At 43.5% G+C, this 12064-nt stretch overlaps 1 protein-coding gene across 6 annotated transcripts in view; it reads right to left on the reverse strand.

Annotated features, from left to right (window-relative positions):
- The window catches only part of ANKRD42 (ankyrin repeat domain 42), a 21385-nt gene extending 10402 nt beyond the window's left edge, over positions 1-10983 (reverse strand). For 3 of the 6 annotated variants that reach the window (XM_032099099.1, XM_032099103.1, XM_032099102.1), the window contains exons 1-9: positions 10848-10983; positions 10306-10414; positions 9347-9500; positions 8783-8946; positions 7136-7243; positions 6708-6827; positions 5555-5690; positions 2112-2312; positions 1655-1780 (exon numbers count right to left, since the gene is read on the reverse strand). In XM_032099099.1, the coding sequence (XP_031954990.1) occupies positions 1655-1780; positions 2112-2312; positions 5555-5690; positions 6708-6827; positions 7136-7243; positions 8783-8946; positions 9347-9365 (874 nt within the window). In that variant the 5' untranslated portion in view covers positions 9366-9500; positions 10306-10414; positions 10848-10983. The other 3 variants (XM_032099100.1, XM_032099101.1, XM_032099098.1) reach the window with 3 other exon arrangements.
- Positions 10984-12064: the final 1081 nt, after the last annotated feature.

A 12064-nucleotide genomic window follows, 5' to 3' on the forward strand; every position in this document is an offset into this window, starting at 1 on the left:
GAAGTGTTTCAAACCTAAAATGTCCTCCTCTTGCCATTATTTGACATGCAAAGATTGGGCTCACTAAGACGCCACAAGGGAAATACTATTTCAAGAGAAGTCTGTGCATCAAGATGCTCACATCACTTGGCTACACTGAGTTTTGAGGAAGAGTATGCAGTGTGGTTTGGTGGCTCTTTCTAGTTTTAGAAACGTACTGGCACCTCTTCCTGGACATGAGTTAAACTAAACTTGCCCAGTCTCATGTACGAAACACAAGACACACAAGTAACTGCTGCCCTAGTAAGAAAGGCCTGTATGTCACAGTTTGGCAGCAATGTGCTGTCACCTCTCCCTGGCTTTGGGCTCCCAGGGGACAGACACAGATGCTTGTCCCAGTCTGTGGTGTGTGCTGCTGTCTCAGAAGGGAGAAGCAGGGCTTTGTGCTGGAGCTAAATGTACAGCATTTCTTGGGGCAGACACTCGAGGCAGCACCTCGAGGCAGCACCCTAACACAACCCTACTCATGTGATCTGGCATGGCCACTGCTCCCACCACGTGGTGCCAGGAACAATGTCTCACTTATGGAAGATGGTATTTGGCAAGTCTAGATGACACTGTACACTGATTTTCTCAAGGAAGAATAAGTCCATTTCTTGACAGCACTCCCTTTTAGAGTGCTATATAACAAATTTGTTATATTTGTTTTCCTACTGAGATAAGGAAATGAAATTACAACATCAGCATGTAAACACTGGGGATGAAACAACTGTAGGTCAGCATCATTCCAAGAAAAGAAAGTGGGATTTTAAAATCACTACATATCAGTTATTTTAATGAGAACTTTAATTATGTTTTTAAAAATTCTACCACATATCTAGTCAAAAACAAATGTAGGAAATGTGTTAAAAGCATATTAAAAAATGCTTCCCTCTTTCTTTCCTCTTCCACTTCTTATTTCAGACAATACTGTGAAACCCCCAAACACAAAAGGACCATTTCTTCTGTAATGCAAGCGGTCCACTACATGTCAGAGTGTCAGCCAGAAGTTTACCTTTCTTCACAGCATCCTACCAAATGATTTTGTTGTGGTTTTTACAACATATCTCCACAGTACTGATGTGTTCAGTAAAGAAAGGCCCAGGCCACAATACAGATCATTCTTATACCTAGCCAGCCAAATGTTTCTAAAAGCCACATCTTGCCTAATAAAAAACAAAACCCCAAAACTATTTAGTTACATTAAATTAAGTGAAAATTAAAACCTTTTATAGCTACAATAAAGCTCTGGTTATCACTCCAAGCTGGAATTCATGTGCTTGATCTGTGCTTTCTCCATCACTGAAAATCAGGATTAATTCCAACAAAGCTGACATGATATCGATACACAAATAGTAAGTAAATACATGTCAGAGCTACTTAGTTTTCAGTTTAGATGCTGATTTCTCTTTATTGTAAGCTCTTTTTTCTTGACTTGAGCTTGGTTATATTGTTTTTAAAGTGACCCACGAACACACACATTACAAAATACGCGGTTTGGGGTTGCCTTGCCAAGCCCTCAAGAAATGAGATGCTGCTTTTCATGAAGTTTATATGATAAGCAGCCACTTGAAAAACAAAGTAAATAAACCAGCAACAAACAGTAACAGCTGAAACACAGATCATATTGACCAACCTTTGTGCAGGAGAGTGGATCCCTTATCATCCCGCTCGTTAATATTGATTACTCCACTTCTCACTAGTCTTCTAAGCACTAACAAGTCTCCTTTGAAAGCAGCACCATGAGCTGGGAAAGCTAAAACTGAAAATGAAATGCACATGTTTCCAAGCAGATGCCAGTAATTCTACTGAGTGTGCTGGTATTTGTATCTCATGGCTCGCCTCTCTCATAGCAACTTATGTATGAGCACTTCAGAGGTAGCAAGGATAATGCACCTTAATCAGCTAAAATGCAGCTGTGTAACCAGCAGTGCTCAACACACACTTGACTAAACATGTCTTGGTTATGGCTACAGGCATCTCATGCAGTTAAGACATTAATTTCACAAACCCGAAATAACAAGTACACCTTTGTGTACTTCTACAGAATTATACATAATGCCTTTTTTAACTGTATCTTGACCCATACTCACCTTCCTGTGTCTCTGGATGCTCTCCCTCTTTTTCCACAGCATCAATATATTGCAGAATATTATCTTTGTAGAACCGTTCAGCCAAGTCCCTTGGAGTCTCTCCATGGTCATTCCTGGCTTTCAGTGTGTGCGTAACACCGGCCGTTTTCCCGACCAAGAACTTAAAGCAATGCAAGTGTCCTTCCACTGCTGCCAGATGTGCTACAGCACAAGGTGAAACAAAGGGTGTTAGACCAGAACCCTGCCACCCACTGGGAGAGCAATGCTCTCACCACTGCTTAGAGCTGGCTCATCTACCACCATGTGAGCCATCCAACACTGCACATGGGGAACAGCGGCCTCAGCTGAACTGGGGATGTTCAGCTCCCACCCAGGACAGAGTTCAGCTCTGGGCAAAGGAGGTAAAGCTACCAGGGATAGGATCTGCAAAGGTGATTGCCTGGCAGAGCTGACTGCAGGAGACAATCCAGACTCCCAACAGAGCACTGAGCCCTAGCTCGGAGCGTGCACTGCTGGGGTCTCACCTCCCCCAGGAACACGGATCTCTGCCTTCAGCAGCTGCCTGACCCTGCTGTCCCAGGGATACTCCTTATAGGGGGACAGCAAGCAGTGTCCTTGATCAGGAGCTAAGGCCATTTCTGCTTTAGGCTCTACTGTGCCACCACAAACAAGTTGTGTCACACCCTCAGTTACCCCACCTATAAAATGAGGACAGTGATAGGCACTTTACTGGAAAAACTATCTGAAGGTACATTCCTCACCTGACCTTTAGGCTATGCAGAGGTTTACTTATTTAATACTACTACAGTGCTGGGCCTATAACAAAGTAAGAGGTACCAAACACGTGCTGATTGGTCTGACATGAGTAATATCCTCTAATCCCATTAATGAGAAGAACTTGCCAAATAAACACTTATTATGTGCTATCGCTCCATGAAAATGCTCTGTAACAGCTGGCTGATGTTCTAGAGGCAAAAGGATTAGCTTGTCTCCAGGTAAGAACCTCACTATCTTCATAATCAACAAACAATGTACCCAGGACCCAAAAAACCCATCTCACTCCATTTTTGGCACATACAAGTTCTCTATAGCAAACCAAACCATCCATAGCTCTCCAGAGCATAATTGCTCTAAAAGGTTATGGATACTGGTTTTACAGCAAGATGTCAACACCTCAGTAGAGATGACTGCTCAAAATCTGAGCTCCACTGAAATAAGGGCAGTTTTTCCCATTATCTGAATGTTAGTCAGTGAGGTAGTTACTCAGGGAGAAGGAGAAAGAAGGGTACCATGCTAAAGGTAAGTCAGCTAGTGAAACACTGACTCAACCCTTATGAATCCATTTTCAGATACCTAAAATCTTCAGGAGAAAACTTCATCCAAAGGGGATGCAACTATTTTATCAGTCTGGCCTGTGCAGAAAGCAATCAGAAAAGCTCCACATTTTGTCCAAAGACAGCAAAGGAAAATAAAGAGTTGTGCTCTGTTCAAATCTTTTTGCAGTTTCAGTGGGATGCTGTGGAAGACACATAAAGGAGCTTTTCGTAGGTGGCTTTTAACCTGTGTGTGTCTCCATAGCCAGGGCCCAACACGTAACTGTGCCATGCCATCCCTTGGGCACACTGAGCACCTGCAGATGGGACTAAAGTCAGAGGGTACTGTGATGTTAACACAGTAACATCAAAATATGCAGCTGAGTGCCAAGAACTGAAAAACCCTGTCTCAAGCATCATAAATAGGGGGTGGGTAGTTGGTGCTGGTATCCCAACTTCTCTGTGTTTCATCTTGTCTTTTATAAAATCAGACTAACAATATTCACTCTTCTCAAAGCCACAAGTCAAAAAATTGTTTCTGTGAAAAATATTTATAATAGGTTTGACTGGTGAGGAATAAAAGAAGCATGGATGTGGTCGAAAAATGAATACAGAGAGAAAGCAAATTGAAACGTTCACTTAATAAGCACAGCCAGCCCATTCTGTACATTGAATGAGCCACAACATTTTTTTCTTCCAAAATACTAGCATGCAAATTACCAAAGGTAGTTCGACCCTTTACTGTAATACACATATGCAAAAGATGCAGCCAGTTTTTAAGTGCCTGGCACAGCAACCTCAAAAAGTTTTTTCCAGTATTTTCTTAGGAAAAATTATAGCACTGTTCAGCTAATGTTGAAGCTGAAGTATGTAAAGATAATTTCAGTTCACTTCTGTTACACAAGTAGACAAGCTGGTTTGCACAGTACTTCTACTAATCCTTCTCTTTCCTTTGGAAGATAATATGATCAAATGAAACAGAACACAAAGGCTGGAAAATCAAGCTTCTGTAGATGTCAAAATAAAACAAAACCAGTTTTCTACTAACCATTTGTACACAGCATTTAAGTAGAACTGTGCTAGCATCTGCTTTCTCTCCACAGAAGTCTGTTATCAGGGAAGTGTTCCTAAATGCAAATAAAGCTGCCTTCCATGCTGCCCTCAGGGTGCCTAACATCATCCTTATTGCTAATGCACCTCCTGCTGGGATGCAGGAGCCTCACATCCTTTAACAAGACCCAGGTTTGCAAAACATTGCACAGCTATTCGTTTCCTAGGTAAGCAGTCCTTAATAGAGGGTAAAAGATTTCAAGAAGGGATTTTAAAAAGATAACTCTATACAAGTCATAGAGAAAAAAAATATGCTCTTTGGAACAAATAATGTGACAAACCATAAGAAGGCAAATGCTAAAAAGGAAAGGATGCAAGGAGAACCCACAACACAAACAACAGCACTGAGTTTACAGAGGATATTGGGCAGTGGCATGGTAGGGAGAGGGATGCTGGAGAAAATACGGAAAGCAAGGAACAATCACTACCAAATTTTTGTGCTAAAGTGAATACACTGATAATTATGAAAAGAGAACAGATTACAGGTAATCCAGAAAAAACAGTATTCCAGAAATCAAGATGAAGAAATCACAGGAAAATGAGAAAAAGTGTTCTACAAAATCAGTTGAGAAACACTGGGATACAAAAACTTGCTTGCAACCACACCAGAACCTCATCACGCTGGCACCAATTCAGAAAGTAGCACATAGCAGCTGAAATTGCCTCCTGCTCCACCTACCCTTCTTCTGTGACCTCCACTGACACACAAGCTCCAACACACACACAGGAGATGCTGCTCACCTGCTCCCAGCCAGGCTCAGCCTGCTCCCCATCCCAGCACTTGTGAGCTCTCATCCTTGCTAGCAGCAGCAGGAGGCAAGTGGGATAGTGTCACCAACAGAGCAACACTTTGGATTTTATAAATCCTCTCATCGTTAGAAAAATGGACAATCTATGTGGATCGCATGGAATCAAATAGCAAATGCTGCTGCTGTGCATTACTCATAATTTGCTCAATTATCACATTTCACAACAACTGTAAACCAAAGATTTAAAAATATATTATTTATCCTGATATACCTGGAAGGTTTCCATTGTTATCCACATCATCTACACATGCTCCCCATCGAACAAGAAGCTGCAAACACCCCAAGCGACCATGAAAAGCAGCATAATGAACAGGTTTCCAGTCATTCCTGTCTGAAACATTTACATCCTAAAATGAAAGCAGCAGGTTAATTCATTCACTTCTGAATCTTAGACACAAGACAAATTTTATATATGGGAATCAGCTGTTCATTGTGTTAAATTATTTAAATCAAACCAAGTAACATTTTTCAAAGTTCATGCATTATATGCAGTTCTGGTTTCAAAACAGGTACTTTTCACAGGTTCTTGCTTTTACTTAATACACTTATAAAAGGTGCATTTTTAGACATGTTTTTATCATCATAATGACCTAGATTGGTCATTATTCCTTAAATATGCATCTGGGTTAATTTTTTTTTAAGTTTATATCTCCTTTACTATAGAAGATTTTTAGAACTGCAAAAATTACCACCACCCCAGTACCTGATGTTCATTTAATGACATCCTCAGTAGAAAGTGATTTATTCACATTATTGATTCTCTCTCTCTAGATTTTTCAGATCATTTCCCTAAATGCATATTACAATCTAAAAAAAATTCAAATTTACCCAAGAAATAAATTCCCCCACAGTAATTAATCTGATGCCTTAGGTTTTAACTTTTGTATTTTTCAAATTCTGTACTGCTTGGTGTGTGACTCTGAAGTTTCTTGTAGCCTGTTAATTTCTGCTTTCTCATGCTAGGTAGACATAACAAAGCCTCTCTGGCCCTGCTTTCCAAGGACACCAAGGCTGTCCTAGCTCAAAAGTATAAACCAAAGAGCCTCTAAAGGGAGGGTAAGCTGTGGGGAAAACTGAAGCTTTAATTAGAGAATTAACCCTGTTATGCAAATGAACCAAACCTATAAAAGTGTGAAGAACTCGTGACCTGTCATCCACCTTGGGGTCCATTTTGAGAATAGCTTCAGGCTCCCCAGGGGATACCTCTGAAGGCCTTTCAAATAAATACCTCTTTTAATCCTTACTCCTGCCTAGTCTGTTTCTAGGAGGCCTCTCAAGGCATCAAACCTACAGCCCTAAATCTCAGTTTACGCTAGGGAGAGTTTTGCTCGGGCCCAGCTGCCGGGCTCGGGCAGGGCTCTCACCGCGCCGGCGCGCAGCAGGGCCCGCAGGCTGCAGGAGTGCCCGTGGGCTGCAGCCAGGTGCGAGGCCGTGCACCCGCGCTCGTCCTGAGCCGCTGCGTCCGCTCCGTTCAGTAACAAAGCCTGGAAGAAATGCAAAGCACAAGGTCATCTCACAAGCTGAGAAAGCAAACATTTCCTAGCAGGACGGTTTCTGATGACCAACAGGATAACTCCGGGCTGACCTCAAGGGCCTGGTATTGCACAAAATGGATCTGTTTGCACAGACAGTACAAATGAGTGCTCTGGTTTGAATATGACTGACTTAATTTGACATCTCAAGACATCAAGATGAGCTACTCATAGCTCCCTCAGCTGATCTTCATAACGAATTTGTCCACAATTAAGGTCTGCCCTACTAACCTTTGCTCAAGAGTGAGTATTTACAGTACCTGCATGCAGGCATCCTGCCCTCGGATGGCCGCCAGGTGAGCCGCTGTCCAGCCTCCGACTGTCACGCGTGTGGTGTCAGCCCCGTGCCAGAGCAACCAGTGAAGGCACTGCTCAACAAAACCAAAGTGCTTCTCATTTAACTGTTCGCATCGTGTGTCTGAGGCACATTTCAACTAGAATTTATCCCCCAAAGTTACATTTCAAAACAGCGCTGGAATACTTCCTTATGGAAATACGAGACCCCAGAGCATGCCTTAAACAGGTATTTGTACATTAGGAAGTTATGGGTAAGTTATACTTTCCAGGTTTCACCCAAGACTACAAAATGTGCAAATAACCTACTAATTCAGACCCTAGCATTGATGTTACAACATGACTTTTTCCATTTTACTTTTCCAGATTTAAAATGTAATCTGTGAGAGTATTCACATGGCATGAGGTAAAAACATTGGAAAAAACAATGCAAACATGCTCACATGAATTCCAGCTAAAATTACTGGCAGGAAAAATATAATGTACTAAATTTAAAGCCTCATTTAATTTATTAGGCTTCTTAGGTGTATGTAATCCCATCTCTCTTCTCATCCTTCCATGGCCTAGTTCTGTTTTATTCACCTATTTCCAGCACATATCATTGCTTGCAATGGAAAGCTTTATGGACTACCCAAAGACAGCTAGAGGAACAGTTAGAACTTCTTATTACATATTATTATGATTTATTATCTTCTTTCAGGCCATCTTACAGCTCTGGTTCTTCCACTATTTCTAGCAAGGAGCTTAGTGACAAAGAGATGACAGATAATTCAATAAAGTCTAACACACTGATTGCAAAGTAAGAGAGTCAAATGAAAAATGGCAGAACTTATAGAGGCAGAAAGGATGGGTAAGCAATCTGTTTTTGGGGCTGACATGATGATTAGCATTTTCTTGACAGTGTCTCTGCATTTCAGAAGCAGCACTGCTCTTAGCAATTCTTGAGTTTAGCACGACATTCACGTTTTTTCTTTTGGGATATGAATGGCCTCGCTGCTTCGAGGTTGGATTGCCATGAACAATGAACAAGGAGGCTGCAAGAAGAAGGTGAATGTTGTGCTGAATACAGCAGTTCAGTCCTTCTGAAAGTTCAAAACATTGATGCAAGCACCTGCTGATTTCTCTACAATTATTCAACCTTTTCATTTATTAAAATAAAATGTATTAGGACTACTTCTATGGCGAATGAGGCATGGGACATTGGTAAGCAGAATGAACATATTTTCATATCACCTGTTTCAGTCACCTTCAGAATATTTTACATATCCTATGGGATTTTCTAGGTGTCTCAAGAGAAAACACAATAGAGACAAAAGAAGATCATGAGTCTGAAAGGGAGGCCATAAGGTACATTTTGCTCAGAGTAAGAAAATCAATGATTTTGTAAAATATGGCAAAGTTCATTAGGTAAATTGCCTGGGGCTTCAGAGAGAAAAAATTAAAATCTAAAATCCTCTACTCCCGCTCTTGGTGAATGTATTTAATGAGAAAAACAGGCAGAGATTACTGATTCAGTCTGATCAAAACAATGTTGTGTTCAGCCTCTCACAAAGAAGGAAATATGGACTTACAAAAGCCCAGCTATGTACCTATACACTAAGGTAATGTTTTACCTCCAGACTTCCAGAGTGGGCAGCACACTGCAAGGGTGTGAACTGGTGGACTACATCCACATCATTAATACTGGCTCCATGTTTTATCATAGATGCAAGCTGTTCTACGTCCCCAGCTTTCACTGCTTCATGCACACTAGTATAATTCTGCTTCTTCTTGACAACTAGTGAGGAGCAATAAAAGGGTGTTAGTCCATTGCTTAAATCAGCGACATTTAAGAGATAGAAAATGTGTGATGAATCAAAGAAATATCAGAGTTGACATTCGTGGCACAGAATCAAACTCTAAATGTAGAAGCAGTAGGTTAAAAGAAAAAAAAACCAAAAAAACTCTTCTATCACCAGACCATGGGATCAAATAACCTGCATCTTCCCTTCAGGCCTTCCCACTGATTACCTACATGACTGGAAACAATGAGAATTACATATCCAAACCCCTTGCAACATCTCATTACCTTGATAAAACTTGTAAACAGAGACATGAGCTGTAAGTAGATCTAATGGCTGAGGGGGCTAACTTCAGATAGCCAAGCATGAAAGGAACCTAAACCAATTAGCACTCACCTTCTACAGTAGTCATCATTCTGGTACCAAGACACACTAACACTCTGATTACATTTCACACCGCTGAAAGTCCTGTAGAGTTGGGCTACTGTTTAGCTAGTCAAGAAAGCATAAAGCTGAAGGTCTCAAGGTATTAGTGCCTCAGCTCCTCGGCCTGTGGAGAAGAAATGGTAGTAAGTAGCAGTTAACACTGTTACACAGTTTGAGGTAAAAAAATACTGAGGTATATAAAAGAGATATTGTATGAACATGTTTGTGATACTTGTAAAAAAGCACTAGATATAATTAAAAACAGCCTCTGCATTTTACCAGTGCCTATTTTCATGTAATCCATAGTGTGATAGTAGAGCTCAGGCAGATTTACGGTTGCCACAGAGAGGAGCAGCTGTCTCAGTCCTCCAGGCTGACAGTAACACACCCTGTGTGTGCTGTAACATGCCTGTACGTGTGTCTCGCCCCATCTCCACCTCCCCAGCTCGGCAGGCTGCATCACTGCCCTGCACAGAGCCTAGAAAACTGAAAAACCGGGAGTCCATCCTGCGAAACACTGTACAAACAAACAGCAGCGGCACAGAAACACAGAATAATTCCGGGTGGAAGGCACCTCAAGAGGTTATATTGTTCATTTTACGAACAATATTTCCAAAATATCTAAGTATGAGGTCTCAGTTTTTTTGGTTATTTTAAAGAACAGTTTCACCAGGACATAATTTTCCCCCAAGGAAGTAACTGCTCATTATAGCAAGTGAGGGTTACAGACTTCAGCCCAGTTACACAACATCACAGGCAGGCCTGGCTGATTACACTTCTTGGCAAAGTACAGTGTTTCGGTACAGCAAATTCAAGGTAACCCTTTCTGGTTGGTTGGTTGTTTTTTTTTCTTTAACCCAGAGGAAAAGCAAACAGCAAGGCCCAACAGCAGGAAGAATTTTGTCTCCCCTCTCCCTCCGGATACCTACTGCTGCACAGAGATGAATGCCAAGGGTGGGTGGCTGCATTGGCTTCTTGGCACAAGACAATGGCAGCAGCCTGGGACTGAAGCTCAGAAAAAAGCTGTTAACATCAATTCTGAAAAAAAATGCACTGATGTTCAAAGCGAAGGGCAGGCTCCATTAATTCTAGTGCAATTATTTTTACCAAAAACTGTTATCAAAGGGAAAGACACAATTTAGATGTTGCGATGTTCCCGTCACGCACAAGCCCAACCCCGCGCAGCTCGGCTTTGGCAGCAGCCCCAGGACCGCGGCAGCCGCCGGCCCGGCCCCGTCCATCCCAGCCCATCGCGCCCGGGGCGGAGGCGGAGCTGCCAGGCCCGGGGCAGGGGGAGGGCCGGCCAGCGCCAAACACCGCGTTTCCACGCGCGTCTGGCGGAGATGGAGCTTCCTCGGTGCTATGTGTGCATCCCGGCGGAGCGCCGTGCCACAGCCCCAGGGAACGCCCGGGGAGAGCCCGGGGACGGGGCAGGGAGCAGGCGGAGGAGGGGCGGGCGGAGCAGTCTCACCGGCGGGAGCGGAGCACAGCCGCCCCTCGCAGCACAGGCGGCCGCTGTCGCCGCGAGCAGCTCCCTCCCGCTCCTGCTGCCCGCCCCGGCGTTGCCATGGGCCCCGGGCTCGCCCTTCCCGCGGGAGGAAAATGGCGGGCGGGGCGGGAGGGGCGTGGGCGCCGGGCTGGGCCGGGCCTGCCGCGGGGAGGGAGCGGGAGGGGTCCGGCCGCACGGGCTGCGCTGCAGCTGCCCGGGGCTTTCCGCACCTTTCGGCAGCCCTGGGCTACAGCCTTCGTGGCGTTCCCCAGGAAAAATGTAACAAATACCAGTTCTCATCTCTGAACCCTCAGTGATGCACTGACCAAGAGGTATTGAACCAGCTCGCGCTCTGGACGATCGGACTCCTCACGTTGTGGGAATCTTTAACCCTCTTCTTTCCTGCAGTGACGTGTGATCCTGCTCCTCAGTTCACTTAGTCAAAACCAGCTGGTGCCCCGGGGGTAAGCCGGCTTCTTTTGATGAGGGGAAAAAAGGACCCTGCATTTCCAGAATCCTGCTTCCAGGCAGGATGAACCCTTCCCAGTCAGATTTACAGGTGTGCAGTGATAATCACAAGGACCAAGTGAGCTTAATGGACCATTTAGAGCTTAATTGTCATTAGAGCTGTCATAAAGCCTGTTTCTGCAACTTAGAGGTCTCTTTTTGTCCTATCTCCAGCAGACAGTTATTTGTTCCCTTTTCTTAACAGCGTTCTACACATTTAAAGACATCACGTCTCTGCTCACTCTCCTCTGAAGTTCAGTTGGTGTGATTTAGAAGTTTACAGTATTCCAGGACACAAAGCATCATATTTGGACCAAGGGACCAGGCTACATCCCTGCTCCAGGAAGAGGTTGCAATAACTACCACAGGAGCATCTCTCCTCAGCACAGCCAGCAGCCACACACACCAACCCTATGGACTGACACCTACCACCCTGATCCATTTTGTATTTTGGTTCCTCTGGACTGTCGTCTCTAATTAAACAGCATTTTTAAGGCTGATATCTAGAACAGGGCAAGCTCACAACTACAGTTCCAACCTTAATAAAAGAATCAAAAGTATTATTCACATCTGAAAAAGTGCATGAAGCCTGAGTGTTAACATGGGAAGAAGTGTTTGCAGCCAACAGCTCCTGCACTGCTAATTATTTCTACTTACACTAAGGGTGAATTCTGACTCCCAAGTATCCCCAC

The sequence above is a fragment of the Corvus moneduloides genome, chromosome 2, assembly GCF_009650955.1.
Source record: "Corvus moneduloides isolate bCorMon1 chromosome 2, bCorMon1.pri, whole genome shotgun sequence".
Taxonomy (NCBI): domain Eukaryota; kingdom Metazoa; phylum Chordata; class Aves; order Passeriformes; family Corvidae; genus Corvus; species Corvus moneduloides.